The following is a 17,411-nucleotide window of genomic DNA, read 5'->3' on the forward strand; positions in this document are numbered from 1 at the left end:
GCTCCCCTTTTCTAGCTACACAGGGAGGAAAATTCTACTTAGTAAGAGTTATAATCCCTAAGCGGGGCCGATGGCCGCCTACGCAAAAAGAAGTTATGCGCAGAAATAACTTCCGCCAACCTTTTCCGGCAACACAGAAAAAATTCGGCCGAAGGCCGCGCTTAGGAATTATAACCCTTACGAAGTAGAATTCTCATTTCTGTGTTGCCGGAAAAGAGGCGTAGAAGAATTTTTGCTCAGAACTTCTTTCTGCGTAGGAGGCCTTCAGCTGCGCTTAGGGATTATAACCCTAACTAAGCAGGAGAACATAATTCATATTAGAAAAAACGAAATTATCCATATGCACACTTTCGTTAGAAAACCTAAATAATGCATATGTGAAAAACGAAGTAATGCATAAATGCAGTTTCGTTAGAAAACCTAAATAATGCAAATGTGAAAAACGAAGTAATGCATAAATGCACAGTTTCGTTTGAAACAGAAATAATGTCTAAATACACAGTTTCCACATGCACAATTTCGGTGCCCCGCAGAAAGAAGTTCGCTTTCATGTATGCACTATTTCGGTTTTTGTCATATCGTCGCCTGGATAAAAGATTGTCGTAAGCATCATACGTACATACGTGCGTAACATACGACAATCTTTTACCCAGGCGACAATATGCATTGTTTCGGTTTTGAACCGAAACTGTGCATGTATGCATTACTTCGTTTTTCTCATATGTATTATTTCGGTTTTCAAACGAAAGTGTACATATGCATAATTTCGGTTGTTGTAATATGTATTATTGCGGTTTTCAACCAAAACTTTGCATTTATGCATTATTTCGTTTTTTTTTCGTATGCATTATTTCGGTTTTTTCATATGTATTATTTCAGGGTGCTCTCTTGTTTAAATATTCCCAATGTTTTTCAAGTAAATTTTTTTTTATTTGTTATAAAAATATTTTTCATGCTTTGGCCAAAACCATATAATTAAAAGTTTCAAACGTACATTTAAATACCACTCTGTAACAATTTTTCTGAAAGTATATCTATTCAAAAGTTTTGGAGAGTCGTACCATCCTGTTCGTTACTTGTTATACGCTATGTAGTGTGAAGCTGTTATAGGAAACTGCTAAACTAGTTTTCCCCTAAAATGGGACAAAATGTACATAGTACAGTTATGTATACATAAATCTGTACATACTAGATGCGATTCATCGCTTGCGTTAGTGTGTAAGTAGGTACCACGATAACTAGTTTTTAATATTCACAAAGCTTTATTTTATTTTTTTGCCGACAGCGTTTTCGAAATCTTCAAAAGTATACGGAAGTTTAAAAATGCAGAGGATTTTTTTCATTCAAGTTCCATATGTGCCATATGCCATATATGCCGGTAGTTCTTTTATATAAAGGTTTGACTGGAAGCAGTCGCGTATCGAAAGCAATGATAAGCTTTGGGTTCATTTTCCGGTCTTTTCAAGCTTAGAAAAGAATATTAATAATATAAAAAAATATATTTACACACGTACATATCTACATACTATACATATGTACATATGTAGTATATCGAGCTACGTAAATAAATTTAATGATTTTGTTTAACACTATTTCTATTTGTTTTTAGAAAAATCGCCTACTGGCTTCGTGTGTCCCAAGGACCGTGCAAAAAATGACGATAAGGGCCAAGTAGTTACCCATCCGAAGTTTCCCCATCCGACAGATTGTCAAAAATTCCACGTATGTTTAAATGGCGAAGATCCCCGTGACCTTGCGTGTCAGCTGGGTGAAGTTTATAATGAGGAAACCGAGATGTGTGATGCTCCAGAGAACGTGCCCGGATGTGAAGACTGGTACAAGGATTCCGATGACAAAAAGGAATAATATGTTTATGTTTTAACCTTTGGCATCCCGCCTACCGGCACCGTGAACGCAACATCTGCTCAGATTTGATATTCTACGGCGTCCTTTATTGTTACGTTTTTCTCCTTCATATGTATTATATGTAGTTGTATGCACATATGTGCATAATATGTATGTATCAGTATAATATTTTATTGTACTTGATTCGGTTAATTACCATAGAAAATAAGTCAGAATTTTTTCGATATGAAAATTTTGATGCAGTTCGGTCCGTTTAAAGGAGCACTGTTGAACTGCATCAAATTTGCCGTATCGGAAAAGTGCTGTCTTATTCCTATAGGTAATTAATCGATTCACTTGTTCTTTCAGGTGACTTAATTATATATTTTAATACCCAGACATGATTTTTCTCTTCATTTATCTATAAATTGTTGTCCTCCTTCTGAGAAAAAATGCACATGAGGCATTATTTTTTAAGTCGGACGGATTTCTTAAAAAGAATGCCGTCATGTCTCCGATTCGCTTAACATTAAATACATTTATTGAAATGTGCAAGTAGGTATCCGTTATCATCTTGAAACCTATTTTTATATTGGAAGCTGAATGAATCATTTGTAATTCGCATACAAAATTTTTAAAGCAAATTACCTCATTTGTTGGTAATTCAGATCCAATTACCATGCAAATTACGAACAAATCGCTGCTGCCTCTAAATTTTATTGGAAATTTATCGAAACCAGTTCACAAATCAAAGCTGACACTTTATATGAGTACGAAAAGTTAAGTTTATACAAGTGTACATCACCAATTTAATACGGAAACTTATGAATTTTTAGCAATAACTTACATTTTGCATCAATTTGGCTGCGATGAAAAAAACAAAACACACAGACAGAGAACTGTTACATCGGAATTCGGAATGAGCTCGAGGAAATGGGGTAATTCGCGATCGTAATTGGGGAACGAAAAAAAGTAATTCAGGGTGCCGTGGGAACACCAGATTATATATATATATATATAGGTAAGATTTTTATAATAAATTTGCTTATACCATGTTCTTACCGACATGTTTTCGTTGCTGAAACTAGTTTTCGACCTAAAACTTGTGTTTTCGTCCATGTAAAATCTGCCAAACGAAAACCAGGGCTCGAATCGTAGCAGTCGTGAACGTACTGATCGTTTCTTAAGCAGTGTTTAACATTTGCGTTCAACTCAACGCAGAGTCGCACGAAAAAAAAGTTGATTGGCTAAATGTTGCCTGGCGACCAACTTTGTTGAAAGCGGTTAGCTGAAAGGCCATTCAACCAAAAGTTGAATGCACATTTGAACAATGCAAACACCTTTTTTTATGGCGAATATTTTGATATTTTTTTCATATTTTGATATTTTTAGCCATTAAACATTTTTTCCGTGCAACCCTGCGCTGAGTTGAACGCAAATGTTGAGCGCAAAATTGAACAATGCAAACACACTTTTATACTGAATCACGAGACGATCAGTATGTTCACGACTGTTAAAATCCGAGATACCTACGCATTCTTACGTAACGAGTTGCTCGTTCACGACTGTTACGATTCGAGCCAAAGGCGTGACTATAGGGCGACAGGGCTGGCAAAATGCCACGGGCCCCCGATCCGAGAGGGCCCCGGCACAAGAGACCGCGAGCTCAGAATTAACCTAACAATTTTAACAACACTAAGTACTCAAAATTTATAATTTTTTCAAGTCCTTAAAATCAATTAAAGTGAGACACAACTAGAAATATATGCCGCCACGCTTGAAAAATCTAAGTGTTTCGAAGACGATCGAATTGAAATGTGATTAAATTGCTGACGGTGTTATACATTTTCTTCTATATAAAGTGTATTCAATTAATTTTTTTTTACAGAAAAAAATTACAAAACCTCCAACAAAATAAAATCCCAAAAATCAACGCGTATTCTTAGAACAATATGATACTAAATTGAATGGGCTATAAAGGCGTATACCCGAGCTTTTTTTAGAAATTCGGATTAAAAAGTTTCAAATTTTCATGTCCGTTTTAAGGTTGGCGATTGTTAATAAATCTTGTACAAGATTTGCAACTTTCTGGTCTACTTGGTTCTAGTACAAGCTATATTTTCGTAAAAAATAAATAAAGAAAAAATAAATGCTCAAAACACACAAAGAAATAGTGTTCCTAATTATATGGCCACTACTGTACATAAACATATATGTATCATTAATAAAAAACATTTTTTATTTATTATCTCCTTTTAACAAAAAAAAGAATTCACATGTTACATGTTACAGGTACAGGTTGGAGCTAATTCTAACTCTTGAAGTTTTACTAGTGGTTCACTTTGGCAGAAAATATTGATTAAATGGCTTTCGAATTGCGTTGCGTTCTGATGAAGTCCCTTTAGATCGTCGTACAGCTTCCTAAGTAAAAACACTATCAGCTGATTGCCAAAAAATGCCTACAGCTGAGATCACCTGTTTCTTGGATTTGCTGTTATCTATTACAATTTCTTTCATTTGTATTACAATTTATTCCAAATACACCAATACACTCAACCAAAAACCCCGATACACTGAAAAACATTATAAAGTGTTTTCGTAGGTGGCGAAAGCGATTCCCATAATTACTTCTGCGAGGATTAATTTATTGGGATATCGTCAACCCTTAATTTGGAGGTTGAAATAACGGGTAAGTTCCTGAAAACCAGAAAATTCTAGAAATCGATGTCCTTTCGCTTTTCTTTTTGCTGTATCTCAAACGCAAATCCTGATACCAATACAATTTTTTTTAAATTGTAGTACATTTAATATGGAATAAGGAAAAGCTTATTAGGATACCATCAACCCCTAAATTAGGGGTTGAAATAAAGGGTGAATGGCTAAAACCTAGAAAATTCACTGAAAAACATTCTAAAGTATTTTTGTAGAAGACGAAAACAATTTCAAAAATTATTTCTACAAGGTGTGTTTTATTGGGATACCATCAACCCCTAAATTAGAGGTTGAATGGAAATTCGTTCGATCAGCACTTTCGATCACAGTCGAAGGTCGAATGCAACTCATAATAGGAGCCATAATTCTATCTTATAACGTACCTTGTGCAAATTTTCATTAATCTATCTTCAATAGTTTCCGAATTACAGAATTAAAAACAGCTTGATGGGTCAAATCTTACACTGTGTGGCGACCAGAAAATCAAAAAAATCAACGGCTTGCAGCAAAGGGATATTTCGCTTGGTTTGTCAAGCCGCTTGTGTAAGCGTAGTTCCCCACGTTTTGTCAACGAAAAATTTAATCAGAAAAATTGCCGAAAACGTACCCTTTTCACACAGGGATGATAAATAAATTTTTCGAAATTGTACCAAACGTCAGATAAAAATATACCAAATGAAATAAAAATGTACCAACAAAAAACTTTAAACGCTTTCACAAAACAACGAGTGTTTAAAACCAATATACATTAGGTTTGTATAGTAACTTCTCCAGTAAAAAATTGCAGCGAGAGCGTAAAAGCAAAATAGAGTGTAAAATTGAGAAGAACAGAAAATTTGCAAAAAAAAGTTAATGAACAAAAAACTGGTAAAAACTTGCAAGTGAATACATAGTTGTTGCACCGCTTTGACATTCTAATGTTAACATTTTGCTATTCATAAATCAGTTTTAACCTCTTAGCTTACACCACGATTGAGAGAATACAAAGGTTGCGCCGATCTCGGACCGCTATTCCTCTCTTAACGAATTTGACAGAATCGTTGTTTGCATGACGTCACACTTGTGCAACTTGTTTACGTTTTCCTTGCAACATTTTTTCTTCTTCTTCCATTCTTGCTCACGTTTTGGCATTTCTCTCTCGCGATTGCACCAGTGTGACGTCACCCAAAAGTTATTCTCAAAAATCCTCTCTGATCGGCGCAATCTTGTATTCTATCATTCTTGCAGTACATCATTAATATTTTGATTTCCATTCATTTTACTTTTGTTTGTGCTAAACCAATTCAACAGATGGCGGCTTTTGACATTTATTCTTCTTATTCTTCTGCTAGTAAAAATTTCACTAGCAAGAATTTGCAGCTCCCCCGTGTTGTTACGCTCTCGATTCAGTGCTCTCTTGCAAATTTTCTGGGTTTTTATACTCTTTTCCAGTAAAAATTTGCAGGTTCCAGTACAAATTAGTACTGACTATTTATTTGTTACTATACATACCTATTTATCGAACGCCTTTTAAATGAACGTCTTGTAAAAATATACATATATCTGTGGTCATAAATCGAAAAACCTGAATTCGAGAAAAAATATTTTATACATTTGGATTGTGATGTTAACCTTGTGGAGAAACCGAAGGATGTTCGTCTATAACTTTTTAAATAGCTGAGCTTGCGAAATGGGGATTTCACATACACATGGAATAGTAGTTGCAGGATACAATATATAACTCAATTCTTTCTTAAATCGACTTAGCGGTTATTGCTTATGACCACATATATGTATATCGTCGTTTAAAGTACAAAACCGCGTATCGTCATTCTGCAAAACCACGTAACTGGCATTTGCTGGTGGGGTGCAATAAGGCCATATGCAATAAAGCCATATTGGAAATAAAGCCATATTTTTTTGGTAATAAGGCCATAAATTCGATATGGCTTTATTTCCAATTACAATTGGTAATTAAGCCATATGGCTTTATTTCGCTTTCAAATTTTTATGTTTCTTTTATTTGAACAATGGAAAAAGTTCGCAACAAAACTACTAAACCGCCTTGAACTACAACGTCACCTTCAACATGCAATTACTCTCCTTCGCGTCCAGCCGCGCCGCGCTCCGCCCTTCACACGCGGCGCGGTGCGGGGAGCCAACAAATGTGCACCCGCCAGGTTATGCACTCGCAAAATTAAAACACCTGGGTACATATATTTATTTTTCAATATCCAATAAATCCGGAAATATTAAATAATGATTTCTTTCATTTTATTAGTAATAATTTGTATAAATTTAAATAATTCAGTATCAGTTTCAAGAGTGTGTCCAAGGCGAATTTAATAATGAATTACAACAAACACATCATTTGGACGTAATGTTCAGATAAAATTCAGATTCGCCGTTAACACCGCCTTGAGAGTGTCATTTCAGAATATGGCTTTATTTCTTATTTGCAAAATTTTTTGTATGGCTTTATTTCTCTTTCTGATTGGAAATAAAGCCATATGGCTTTATCGCCTTAAATATGGCTTTATTGCCATATGGCTTTATTGCGTATGACCTTATTGCACCCCACCGCCAAACACACCATCAATTTGTCGACTTCAAAAGCTGCATTCGACAGCACTCAAGGGATTTGACTATACGCCGTGATGTCTGAATTTGGTATCCCCGCGAAACTGACACCGCTGTGTAAACTGACGTTGAGCAATACCACCAGCTCTGTCAGAATTGGACCTCTCCGAGCCGTTTGACACCAAACGAGGTTTCATACAATGTGACTCTCTTTTATGAGATTTATTTAATCTGATGTTAGAGAAGATAATAAGAGCCGCAGAACTGACACGCTCAGGAGCAATTGCTGACGTAGCGACATCATCGGTAGCAAACCCCACGTTGTCTGTTCTGCATTTTCCAAGTTGGATAAGGAAGCAAAGCGAATGGGTCTGGTGGTAAACGAGACGAAGTATCCACTGTCATGAAACAAGGGTCAGCGCATTTATAATTTGGAGAAAGTAGAGAATTGCGTTTACTTGGGAACCAGCATTAAGGCCTGTACGCAGCTCTCACGAAAAGCAAAAACTCCATATAAAATGACGTACAAGAAATGGCTAAGAAATTTTCTTCTGTAAAATATTCTTGAGGCAGTACGCAATTCTTAAGCCTCATCAAGCCCGTGCTGGTATGTGGGGCAGATGCAAAAATGAATGCCCCACTTTTTCTAGGACATCGACGTGGGAAAAATAATGCATTTTCGAATGTGAAAACGGCTGTTTTACCCATTATTTTTTCGATTACTATACATTACTTTTTCCCACTGGGATACTGCAAATTCGCCCCTGAGTTAGAGTTAACATAAGCGATAACTGTTTGGCTCATATGTATGTATATCGAAACCTAAAGTTTAAACAAAAACGATATATAGGGCCATTTTCGCAGTCATTAGTTACCAACTAGAAAAAACAGCTGTTTTTAACTATTGATTAACTAATGGATGCACATTACATAGTTAACTGCATTCAACCAATAGTCAAACTGATACTGTGAAATTAAAAATGGTGGTTTAACACTAGCATATTAGTTAACTAATGACTGTGAAAATGGCCCATATATGGTATTAAATATACCTATATAAGAGGTATTCATATAACATGATAACTGCCGACCTTTGTCGGAAGTTTGGAACGTTAGATGAATTCTAAGACAATATTGCTGGCCATTGATTGAAACGCCAAAATCAGTGATAATTTAATGGTTAACCGAGCTCTGACCGAAGTGCATATACTTTTAAAAGTTTTCAAAATTTGGATGGCTTTAAAAAAATATTTTGAAAAAAAAACTATTTGGATTTCGATATCTATTAAGTAAATTTCTTACTCCAAAATAAAGGTGGCAACCCTATTCCGAAATACGCTAGAATGAATGGTACATATATTGAGCGTATATGTACTGTGTATACATAAAAAAAATGCTGATTGAAATTAACAAAATAAAAATTTATATTACATAGAAGCGTGGTAATCCTGATGGAAAATATTTTCTAACCAAAGTTCTTAACATTACCTTTCATTTTATATCCATACTGCGATGTTTTAGAAAAATAAAAAAAATCCACAACAATGTTGACGAGTAAAAACGCAGTACAAAATTGTTTTCTTGGCGTTCATTGTGTCATACCTTTTACGTCTGGTGCTTTGCTGGCAAAGTTATAAATGTCACGCAAAGCCACAAAGTTGTATCTGGCAATGCAAACCATTATCTGTGTACAACATTTCATCAAAATCGGTAGAACCGTTTCCGAGAACCCTATGAATATATACAAGAATTGTTCGTTTATTGTAATAAGATAAGATATACATACATACATGTATTAATAACCCAGTCGGAAAAGTAGTAATGCATTACATGCGTGATAAACAATAGAATGTATTTCTTATGTGTTCTCGATAATATTACTGCTAACTACGTAATCAGCATTCTAATGTATTCAAAAAGTTCCAAAAATTTCATATTATAACACATTCATTTCTCGATACTAGGTAATGCAAAATTGAATGCCCCAATTTTCTAGGTCATCGCCCTGGGGGAAAAAATGTATTTTCGAATGTCCCACTGGGAAGAAATCAATTGAGAAAGATGCGAATGCAAGTATGTAAATATGTATGAGCGTGGTCGAGGTATATTCCTAATAATTGCCGCAATATTGCAACCTTGTTGCTGAAACTCTGCAGAAATCACACAATATAATTTTTATACTGGATTTGATTTTGTAATGAGCCAACAGATTGTCAAAATTTTGTTCGTACAACGCTTAAATTTTTTCGTAACCCGTTATGCTCTCTCATAAAAAATAACAGTGACGTAGTTGTTGATGCTCGAATACAAGAATGACAGAATACAAGATTGCGCCGATCAGAGAGGATTTTTGTGTGACGTCACACTGGTGCAATTGCGAGAGAGAAATGCCAAAACGTGAGCAAGAATGGAAGAAGAAAAAATGTTGCAAGGAAAATGTAAACAAGTGGCACAAGTGTGACGTCATGCAAACAACGATTCTGTCAAATTCGTTAAGAGAGGAATAGCGGTCCGAGATCGGCGCAACCTTTGTATTCTCTCAATCGTGGCTCGAATACACTCTACATACTTATTTATGTTTGTATACATATGAATATGTGTTATGAACATAATCCAATACTGTTACGTTTGATAAAATTCTTGGTCAAGTATGATTGCTTTTAAGTTGTTGTTTACTTCAATAGTTTGTCCGTTGCAAGCAATGGATTTGGTTTGTTTTTCAAACCACTTAACAATTGTCTCAATTTAATTATTGCTTCTCCAGGGTTTAGTCCTTTTGGACACGTGTTCGTACAATTTAATATGCTGTAGCACCGATAAATGCTGTAGGGATCGCATATCTGCTTCAAGCGTTCCTCGGTCATATTATCTCGAGAATCTATAACCCATCGGTACACTTGCATTAATACTGCTGGTCCCAAATATCGATCACCGTTCCACCAATATGACGGGCATGCTGATGTGCAGCAGGCGCAAAGAATGCATTCATATAAACCGTCCAGTTTTTTGCGATCGTCCGCATGCTGAAGATACTGTTCCTTTCCTTTTGGTTCTTTAGGATTTTTACGTTGTAGCCATGGCTTTATCGCGCTGTACTGATTATAGAAGTGGCCCAAATCCGGAACGAGATCCCGAACAACATACATGTGAGGTAGTGGGTAAATTTTCAAAACTCGGGAAGGATTTTGATTAATTTTGCATATGCAAGCTAGTGTATTGATGCCTCCAATGTTCATGGAACATGAACCGCAAATTCCTTCTCTGCAAGAGCGTCGAAAAGTGAGTGTTTGATCCATTTCATTTTTTATTTTGATTAGAGCATCAAGGACCATAATGCCACATTTGTTTAGGTCTATCTGATATGTTTGAAGTCGTGGTGATTCTCCAGGCTGCCAGCGATAAATTTGAATTGTCTTCATGACGGAAGCGACCTTAGACGGCGTTGCACTCACCGATGTTTTAGTAGCGTTCGGTTGGGATTGTGGACTATCTGGTGGTTTTTTGTAAGAGTCTTTGCACAAAAGGCGTGCATGCGTCGATTTTCCATAGGATAGACGACCTATTTCAAGCAATCTTAACATTTATGTAGATAAAAACGCCTCAAAAGCCGTTTGATATTTTTATTTTTATTTATTTTTTTTAAATAACAGGAAACTTAAGTTATCCTAGCAAAATTATAATGACAGCATATATTGATATATTTGATATTTCTATTTGTGTATGTGACAAATAAAATAAAGCACTGCCAAAAATTTTTAAGAAATAACCCAACAACCAAAATAAACTTAGAGAAAGCTTTTTTAAGTTTACAATTATAAACATTAGCTTACAAAACGTAGATTTTAGAGGCAGCGGACGAATTAAGGCAATCGGCAAGCAGACAGACGGATGGTTTTGGCTAAATCGACTTATACCATGTTCTGACCGACATCGAAAACATGTTTTCGTTGGTAAAACTGGGTTTCGACCTAAAACTTGTGTTTTCGTCCATGTAAAATTTGTCAAACGAAAACTAGTTCTCGCTAAAAACCACTTAAAAACTCACGTTCCACTCATTCCATTCGGTGTCTGCACTAGTTTTTTTCGATTATTTATCGAAGTGGAAGTCATATTTTATCATCTTTAATACGTCATTTCGGATTTATTGTTAATTGGCTGGCCAAAATAAAGTAAGCATGGAAGTAAGAGGTTGTTAATGAAAAGAAATTGAAGGAAAAGTATTTTGGTTTTGTTTTTGTGTAGCAAAACTTTAAACAAAGGATGAAACAAATGTCAACGAAAACACCAACAGTCGGTGTGAACAGCCTTCTGCCCACAATCCCAAAACTCGTTTTCAAGGTGTTTTCGTTGTCGGTCAGAACATGGTATTAGCTCAACGTTCTGATCATTTTGCCTAGGGATGCGCGATACCGATACGATATTCAATATATCAATATCGTTGTTCAACATATCGGTTAATTTATATCGATATCAGGTGTTGCGATACGATATCGATACAATATTTTGTTTCAATATTTGAAATATCGGAAAATTTTCTCCACGTTCTCTAGGCTTCTGAACTGAAAATAAAATTGAGTACATAGTTGGAAAATGTGTTCGGTCTCGCAAAACAGCTTTTGGCATAGTAACCATGAAGAAAAAAATTCATTAAAATATCAAAATTGCTTAAATCAGTTTGCAATTCTCAATAAATAAATGCTCGTAAATTTATTTCTTCAAGAAAATCTACGGCAAAGGCAAAATACTTCTTGCATAAAAATAATATTAGCTAGCCAAGACAAATCAGAGCTGCTGTATGGCATTTTAGGCTTTAGCAGATTCAATTGATCATGAAATTTTGTATACCGAACAAAAACTTAAAAATTATGTTTTTTGAGGTCATCTGGAAACCCCATTGAACGGTACTATTGTACTTCACATTTAGAAATACATACATATGTTTGTATGAAGAGGTGTGTCTCTTTGAAAGTACTAGACATGCTTGTGAGGAGGGGTAAATCGAAGTTGCAGAACTCTGGTTACTATTTTTTCAAACTCATTTGAGGCATTCACAACGGTGTCGTAAGTGTAGTATTTTTATTTGTCGTAAACTTTAAAAGCCTAAATAAATGTTTAGAGATCTTGAAACGACAACCAACTATTTTTAACACTACAACAATTCATAATATGACTTTAATAATACTTTCCAAACCCCATTAATTTATTTTTTAGGCGTTTCAAGTTTGCGGCATACAACAATACGACACTTACGACACCGTTTTGGATACCCCAATTAAAGTGTATCTTATCCAAAGTAACTTCGTTATTTGAATTTATGCTTACTCGTCTTTTAATTACAAATATACGAGGTGCGCAAAAAATATCTTTGTTAGCCATTTCGTTTTCGATATTTCCGATATTCAATATATCGATATTATTTTAGTAGATATCGGTATCGGATATTGTGAATTTAGAATATCGCGATACCGATATACCGAATTTTCATTGGCGATACCATCCCTGATTTTGCCAAACATTTATGTGGGCCTATATCTTATTCTTCTGGTACTTACAAACATGGACCAAATTTATAACACCATTTCATGTTCAGTACGTTCGCCACCGGTACTTAAGCTTATAAATAAAAAACTAATAGAGATATTATAACGCGCAATTAGTTAGGAGGAAGTACCTTTATTCTACTTTAATATAAAATTAATCGCTTTAGAATACTCGTTCCATTTCGCAGTTTCTTGCATCTTTCAATTTGCAGCCAAAGGCGACTTCCATTATTATTCGCACGTTCGCGACCGCATGTTTGTTGCTAACATAATATAAAGATATACTTGGCAAAATGCTATCGAAACCAGGGTTGCCACTGACGAAACAAAAAATTTACCATCCACTTGAGAAAAATCTACCAAATTTGGAAAATATCTACCAATAAATTGTTTATAGTTATTTTAATAAAAACTATATTTTTGTTATTTTTTTATTTATTTTAATTAAAACTATAGTTTTTTATTTTTTTAGTTATTTCAATAAGAATTAAAATTGTTTTAAGGAACTTTTTATTTAACTAATTATACGGTATTTGAGTCATATTATTGGCATATTCGCAGTTTCCTTCAACCGAAAGCGGAAGTGATAAAACTAAAGGCAACAACGAACTTCATAAAAACTTCAACTTTGAAAAACTTCAACTCGAGTTATTATAGACAAATACAGTGACTCAAAAAGGCACTTGGTGATTTTTTTTATTACTCGCAATCTTTTTCAAGAACAAATTTTTGTTGCTTTAACTAAATCCATAAAAATTAAGGATTCAAACTATATACATTAGACCGCATAACTCCCATACAAAAAAAATCGGTACTATTTTTCCATTGGAATTATAACATCTATTTTATTTTAAGACCTCCACCAAAATATTTCGGAAAAATATTAAGATTTAAGTGAGCTGGACCGATTTGAAAATTCCTCCAAAAATGGAGTTTTTTATGAATAAAAATAGTTTCTTAAAGATTTTTTTTTTTGAAAAAATCCCCTCAAATGACAAAACGGTTTAAGCTTAAAATATTTGCATAAAAATATTAAAAAAAATTTAAAAAAAAATTTTGAACGGGATCGTAATGATGAGATTTTTGATGCTGTTTTTTAACTTTTTTCAAAGATTGGCTTAAGAGAAACTTGAATAACTGAAGCTAAACTCCTCCGATTTAGACTTAAGAGCTGTCATTGGAAAGGTATTTTCTCACCCGTTTTATTTCTTTGCTAATAAACTCATTCAAAGGATGGAAGAGAAAGGTAGGATGAACGAACGTCATTCAAAGTCAGTGTTGCCACTTGAAAATATTTTTAAGTACCAAAACGCCTACCAAATCAGTTTCCAAACTACCAAAATTTTGTTCATCATTAAAGCTAGACTTCTTGAATTTACGGGGTTTTTAACTACAAAAATTAACAGTAAAAATTAAAACTACACATATTATTGTTAACAGGGCCTATAAATAAAATAATTGACGTATTGTATAAAAACTTTTGTAAAAAATTTAAATACCTTTGAGATTAATTCCATTCATATCAAACATCTTTTCTTTGTGTGTGAAAAAACAAAATCACACATTTATGCAAAAAATCCTAAATTCGTTTCACTTTGCAAATTGGCTATCATAAATTTTTCTTTCAAGACTACTATTTCTGGTTCTATTTCAACAGCCAATCGGTCATAGCTTTGGGAAGTGAGTTTTTGTTTGCAGAAAATTGTCTGCTTAATAAAATATAGGAAAAAAACTAAGAAATCTTATACGTGTGAGCAAAGTGAAAGCAATGTTTTGAACGTGTAAACGTAAATTAAGCGAACAAATTTTAATGCTCAATTTGGTTGTTTTTTCAAAAAAATTTTGCCTATCAAAAGGTTCATCAAACCAACCAAGCTACCAAAGGAGAATGAACCTACCAATTTTGGTCCAATCGGACCAAAACGGCAACGCTGTTCAAAGTTGAACTAAAATGTGTTGGTATTCGAAAAAACAAGATGGGACACGAATGACGTTTTTTTGGCCAGTAATAAAAACAATGTGAAAATACCTTTCTACTGAGATCCCATAAGTCTAAATCAGAACATTTTTGGCCCAGTTATTCAAGTTTTTCGTAAACCAATCTTTGAAAAAAGTAAAAAAAACAGCATCAAAAATCTCATTCTTACGATTCCGTTGAAAAGATTTTCAAATATTTTTATGCAGATTTTTTAAGCTTAATCTAATTTGTCATCTAAGGGGACTTTTTTCAAAAAGTTCTTTGAGAAGCTACTTTTATTCACAAAAAACTTAATTTTTGGAGGTATTTTCAAATCGGTCCAGCTCGCTTAAATCTTAATATTTTTCCGAAATAGTTTGTTGGACGTCTTAAAATATAATAAATTTTGTAATCCCGGTGGAAAAACCGCAAGTTTTTTTGGCAATGCAGTCTAATATACATACAACATTTAGAAAAATTAAAAAAAATTTCGTCCAAATTTCGAATTTTTTACTCTGAAATTTTAGAACAATTTAAGGTACCGAGTTTTAAAACAAATAATACTTGAGCATAGCTCACAATGTGCTTCCCGTTTTTTTGTCGCCAGTCTTTTGTGTTTTTTTGTTTTTATTTAACAATTTCTATTGATAAAAAATGGCGTTGATTTAATTTTTTTGTGAACAATCATAGTGTGTCATTACATGACCGTAAATTTTTTTCTTTATATTTATGTATTTAAATAATCATTTAAAATATGTAAGCAATCAAAAGCTCCTCGGGATTCCAGTAAAATGAGTTTTGCATGGAGCACGATATGTTCGCCTTATATCGATACACATTTATACTTATATAAGTATATAAAAAGTATGCAAAGAAATTTATAATATAAAGATAACTACGAAAAATAAATCGGGAACGAAAAGTTCAACAAAAATCTACCAAAATGAGAAAAAATTTACCTTTTTACCAACCCAAATTATTTCTACCAATTTTGGTAACATTTTACCAAAGTGGCAACCGTGTTCGAAACATAAAAAATTAATAAAAATTTATGTTTTCCTTGTTTTTTGGACTTATATACATATCGTCGTTTAAAGTACAAAACCGCGTAGCAACAAAATGTAAAACCGCGTAACAAGATAATGCAAAACCGCGTATGTGAGGTTGCATAAATTATTTTCTAGAGAGTAAAAACACTCATATTTCAAAATGATTCTCTTTTTTATAAAGCAATCGTATTTCTGGCTAGTATATTTCAGGACGAATGGATAAGGATTGAGCCAAGAGCTTGTGTGAGCAAATCCAATTTTTGGCAGCAAATGTCAGTTACGCGGTTTTGCAGAATGACGATACGCGGTTTTGTACTTTAAACGACGATATATATAAAGTAAATTATACTCTTTCTGTAGTAATCTCTTTCATATCACATATTTTCATTTGTTAATTTAAAAAGAAAGAAGATTTCAATGCAGTTAAAAAAACTAGATTTGATTTATTTAAGGAGACTTTTATGAATTTTACTGAAAAGACTTTAAATACACTCTAAAAAAATTGTATTTATTTGCGCATATTAAGAGAGGTAACCAGTTTCCTCTTTTAATGTGTGCAAATTCGCACGCCGTGTAATAAAATTAATCATTGCCTGTTTACACTTGCATACCAAATTTGTCGCAAGAGCAAAATTACACATAAAATGTTTAAAATAAAGTAATGTTTATTATTAGTAGGAAATGAGTAGTCCACTTGTAAACAGCGTTATGTGATTTTATAATAGAAAGCCATAAATTTGAAAAAGTGACTACGACAACAAGTAACATTTAAATTGAATCTTTTTTATTATTACCTGAAAATTTGGATAAATAGGAGCCTTATAAAATTGTAACATAACATAACATGTCATAAGATAACATTAACAGTCTATGCGACCTAAAGCAGCTTTCTAAGTTCATCAGAAGATTGATACTTTTGAAAGTTCATAAATAAGTATGATAGCGACTTTTGGAAGAAGACTTAACATTCACAACTCCGTTGTTAGTGGACATGAAACTACTTTAAATACTGGCACGTAATCCGCCAAAAACTAAGAATCGAAAAAATTTTACATAGCGCACTTTGTAAGTAGACTACTCAAATGTATTTGTATGTAGTTTGAAAATTTTTGCAATTTTAAACATTCTATATTTGTGTATTTATGTGTATATTTTAAAGATCCCAAGTTCAAAATCAAATACTGAACATCTTATACGTAGTATATTTATACAGATTCTTGTTGAAAAATAGATACTTTTCAGTAGTAGTTTTACATGCTCTTTTTAGAGTGTACTTGCTACTTATTATATTTACTTTGCAAAATACTTATGCACAAAAAAATTTACTTTATAAATTGAAATTACAAATGCTTGCTTTTATGCACATGTATTCCAAGTCCTTAGGATGGGTTAAATTATGTCTTTTTCATGAAAATGTTTGGTTTTCTTACAAATTAGATTTTAAAAACTGTCACTGCCACTGCCACAGCGCTATTGTATTTTGGGCTTCATTACCGCCAAACAATACTGTCCATACATATTTATATGCTGTCAAATTTTTACCTAGCCCCATGAGCTAGGTAAAACTCTGACGTTCGTATTCTCTCGTGGTCAAATTTTCAGTTTCATCCATCAAAATTTCCTATTTTCTATCAATTGGCATAGGCCAATTTGATTGTGCATTCCTGGCAGTGATGAGGTATTCTAAAGGTCTGAGTATGACAACTTAACTTAACGTACGTTAGAACTTAGAAAATCAAAATGAAACAC

The 17,411-nt window shown here is 33.6% G+C and overlaps 1 protein-coding gene across 1 annotated transcript; it reads right to left on the bottom strand.

Annotated features, from left to right (window-relative positions):
- Positions 1 to 9,788: 9,788 nt before the first annotated feature.
- LOC118754599 (succinate dehydrogenase [ubiquinone] iron-sulfur subunit-like) lies at positions 9,789 to 10,697 on the bottom strand. The gene has a single exon (XM_036489488.1). It carries the CDS (start codon positions 10,695 to 10,697, stop codon positions 9,789 to 9,791), a length of 909 nt encoding a protein of 302 aa, XP_036345381.1.
- Between the last annotated feature and the right edge of the window lie 6,714 nt (positions 10,698 to 17,411).

The sequence above is a fragment of the Rhagoletis pomonella genome, unplaced genomic scaffold (genome assembly GCF_013731165.1).
Source record: "Rhagoletis pomonella isolate Grant_MI unplaced genomic scaffold, Rhpom_1.0 Rhpom_scaffold_04179, whole genome shotgun sequence".
NCBI classification, from domain to species: domain Eukaryota; kingdom Metazoa; phylum Arthropoda; class Insecta; order Diptera; family Tephritidae; genus Rhagoletis; species Rhagoletis pomonella.

Coding starts and splice junctions, on each gene's coding strand:
- LOC118754599 (XM_036489488.1), bottom strand. CDS start 10,697: ATGTTAAGATTGCTTGAAATAGGTCGTCTATCCTATGGAAAATCGACG.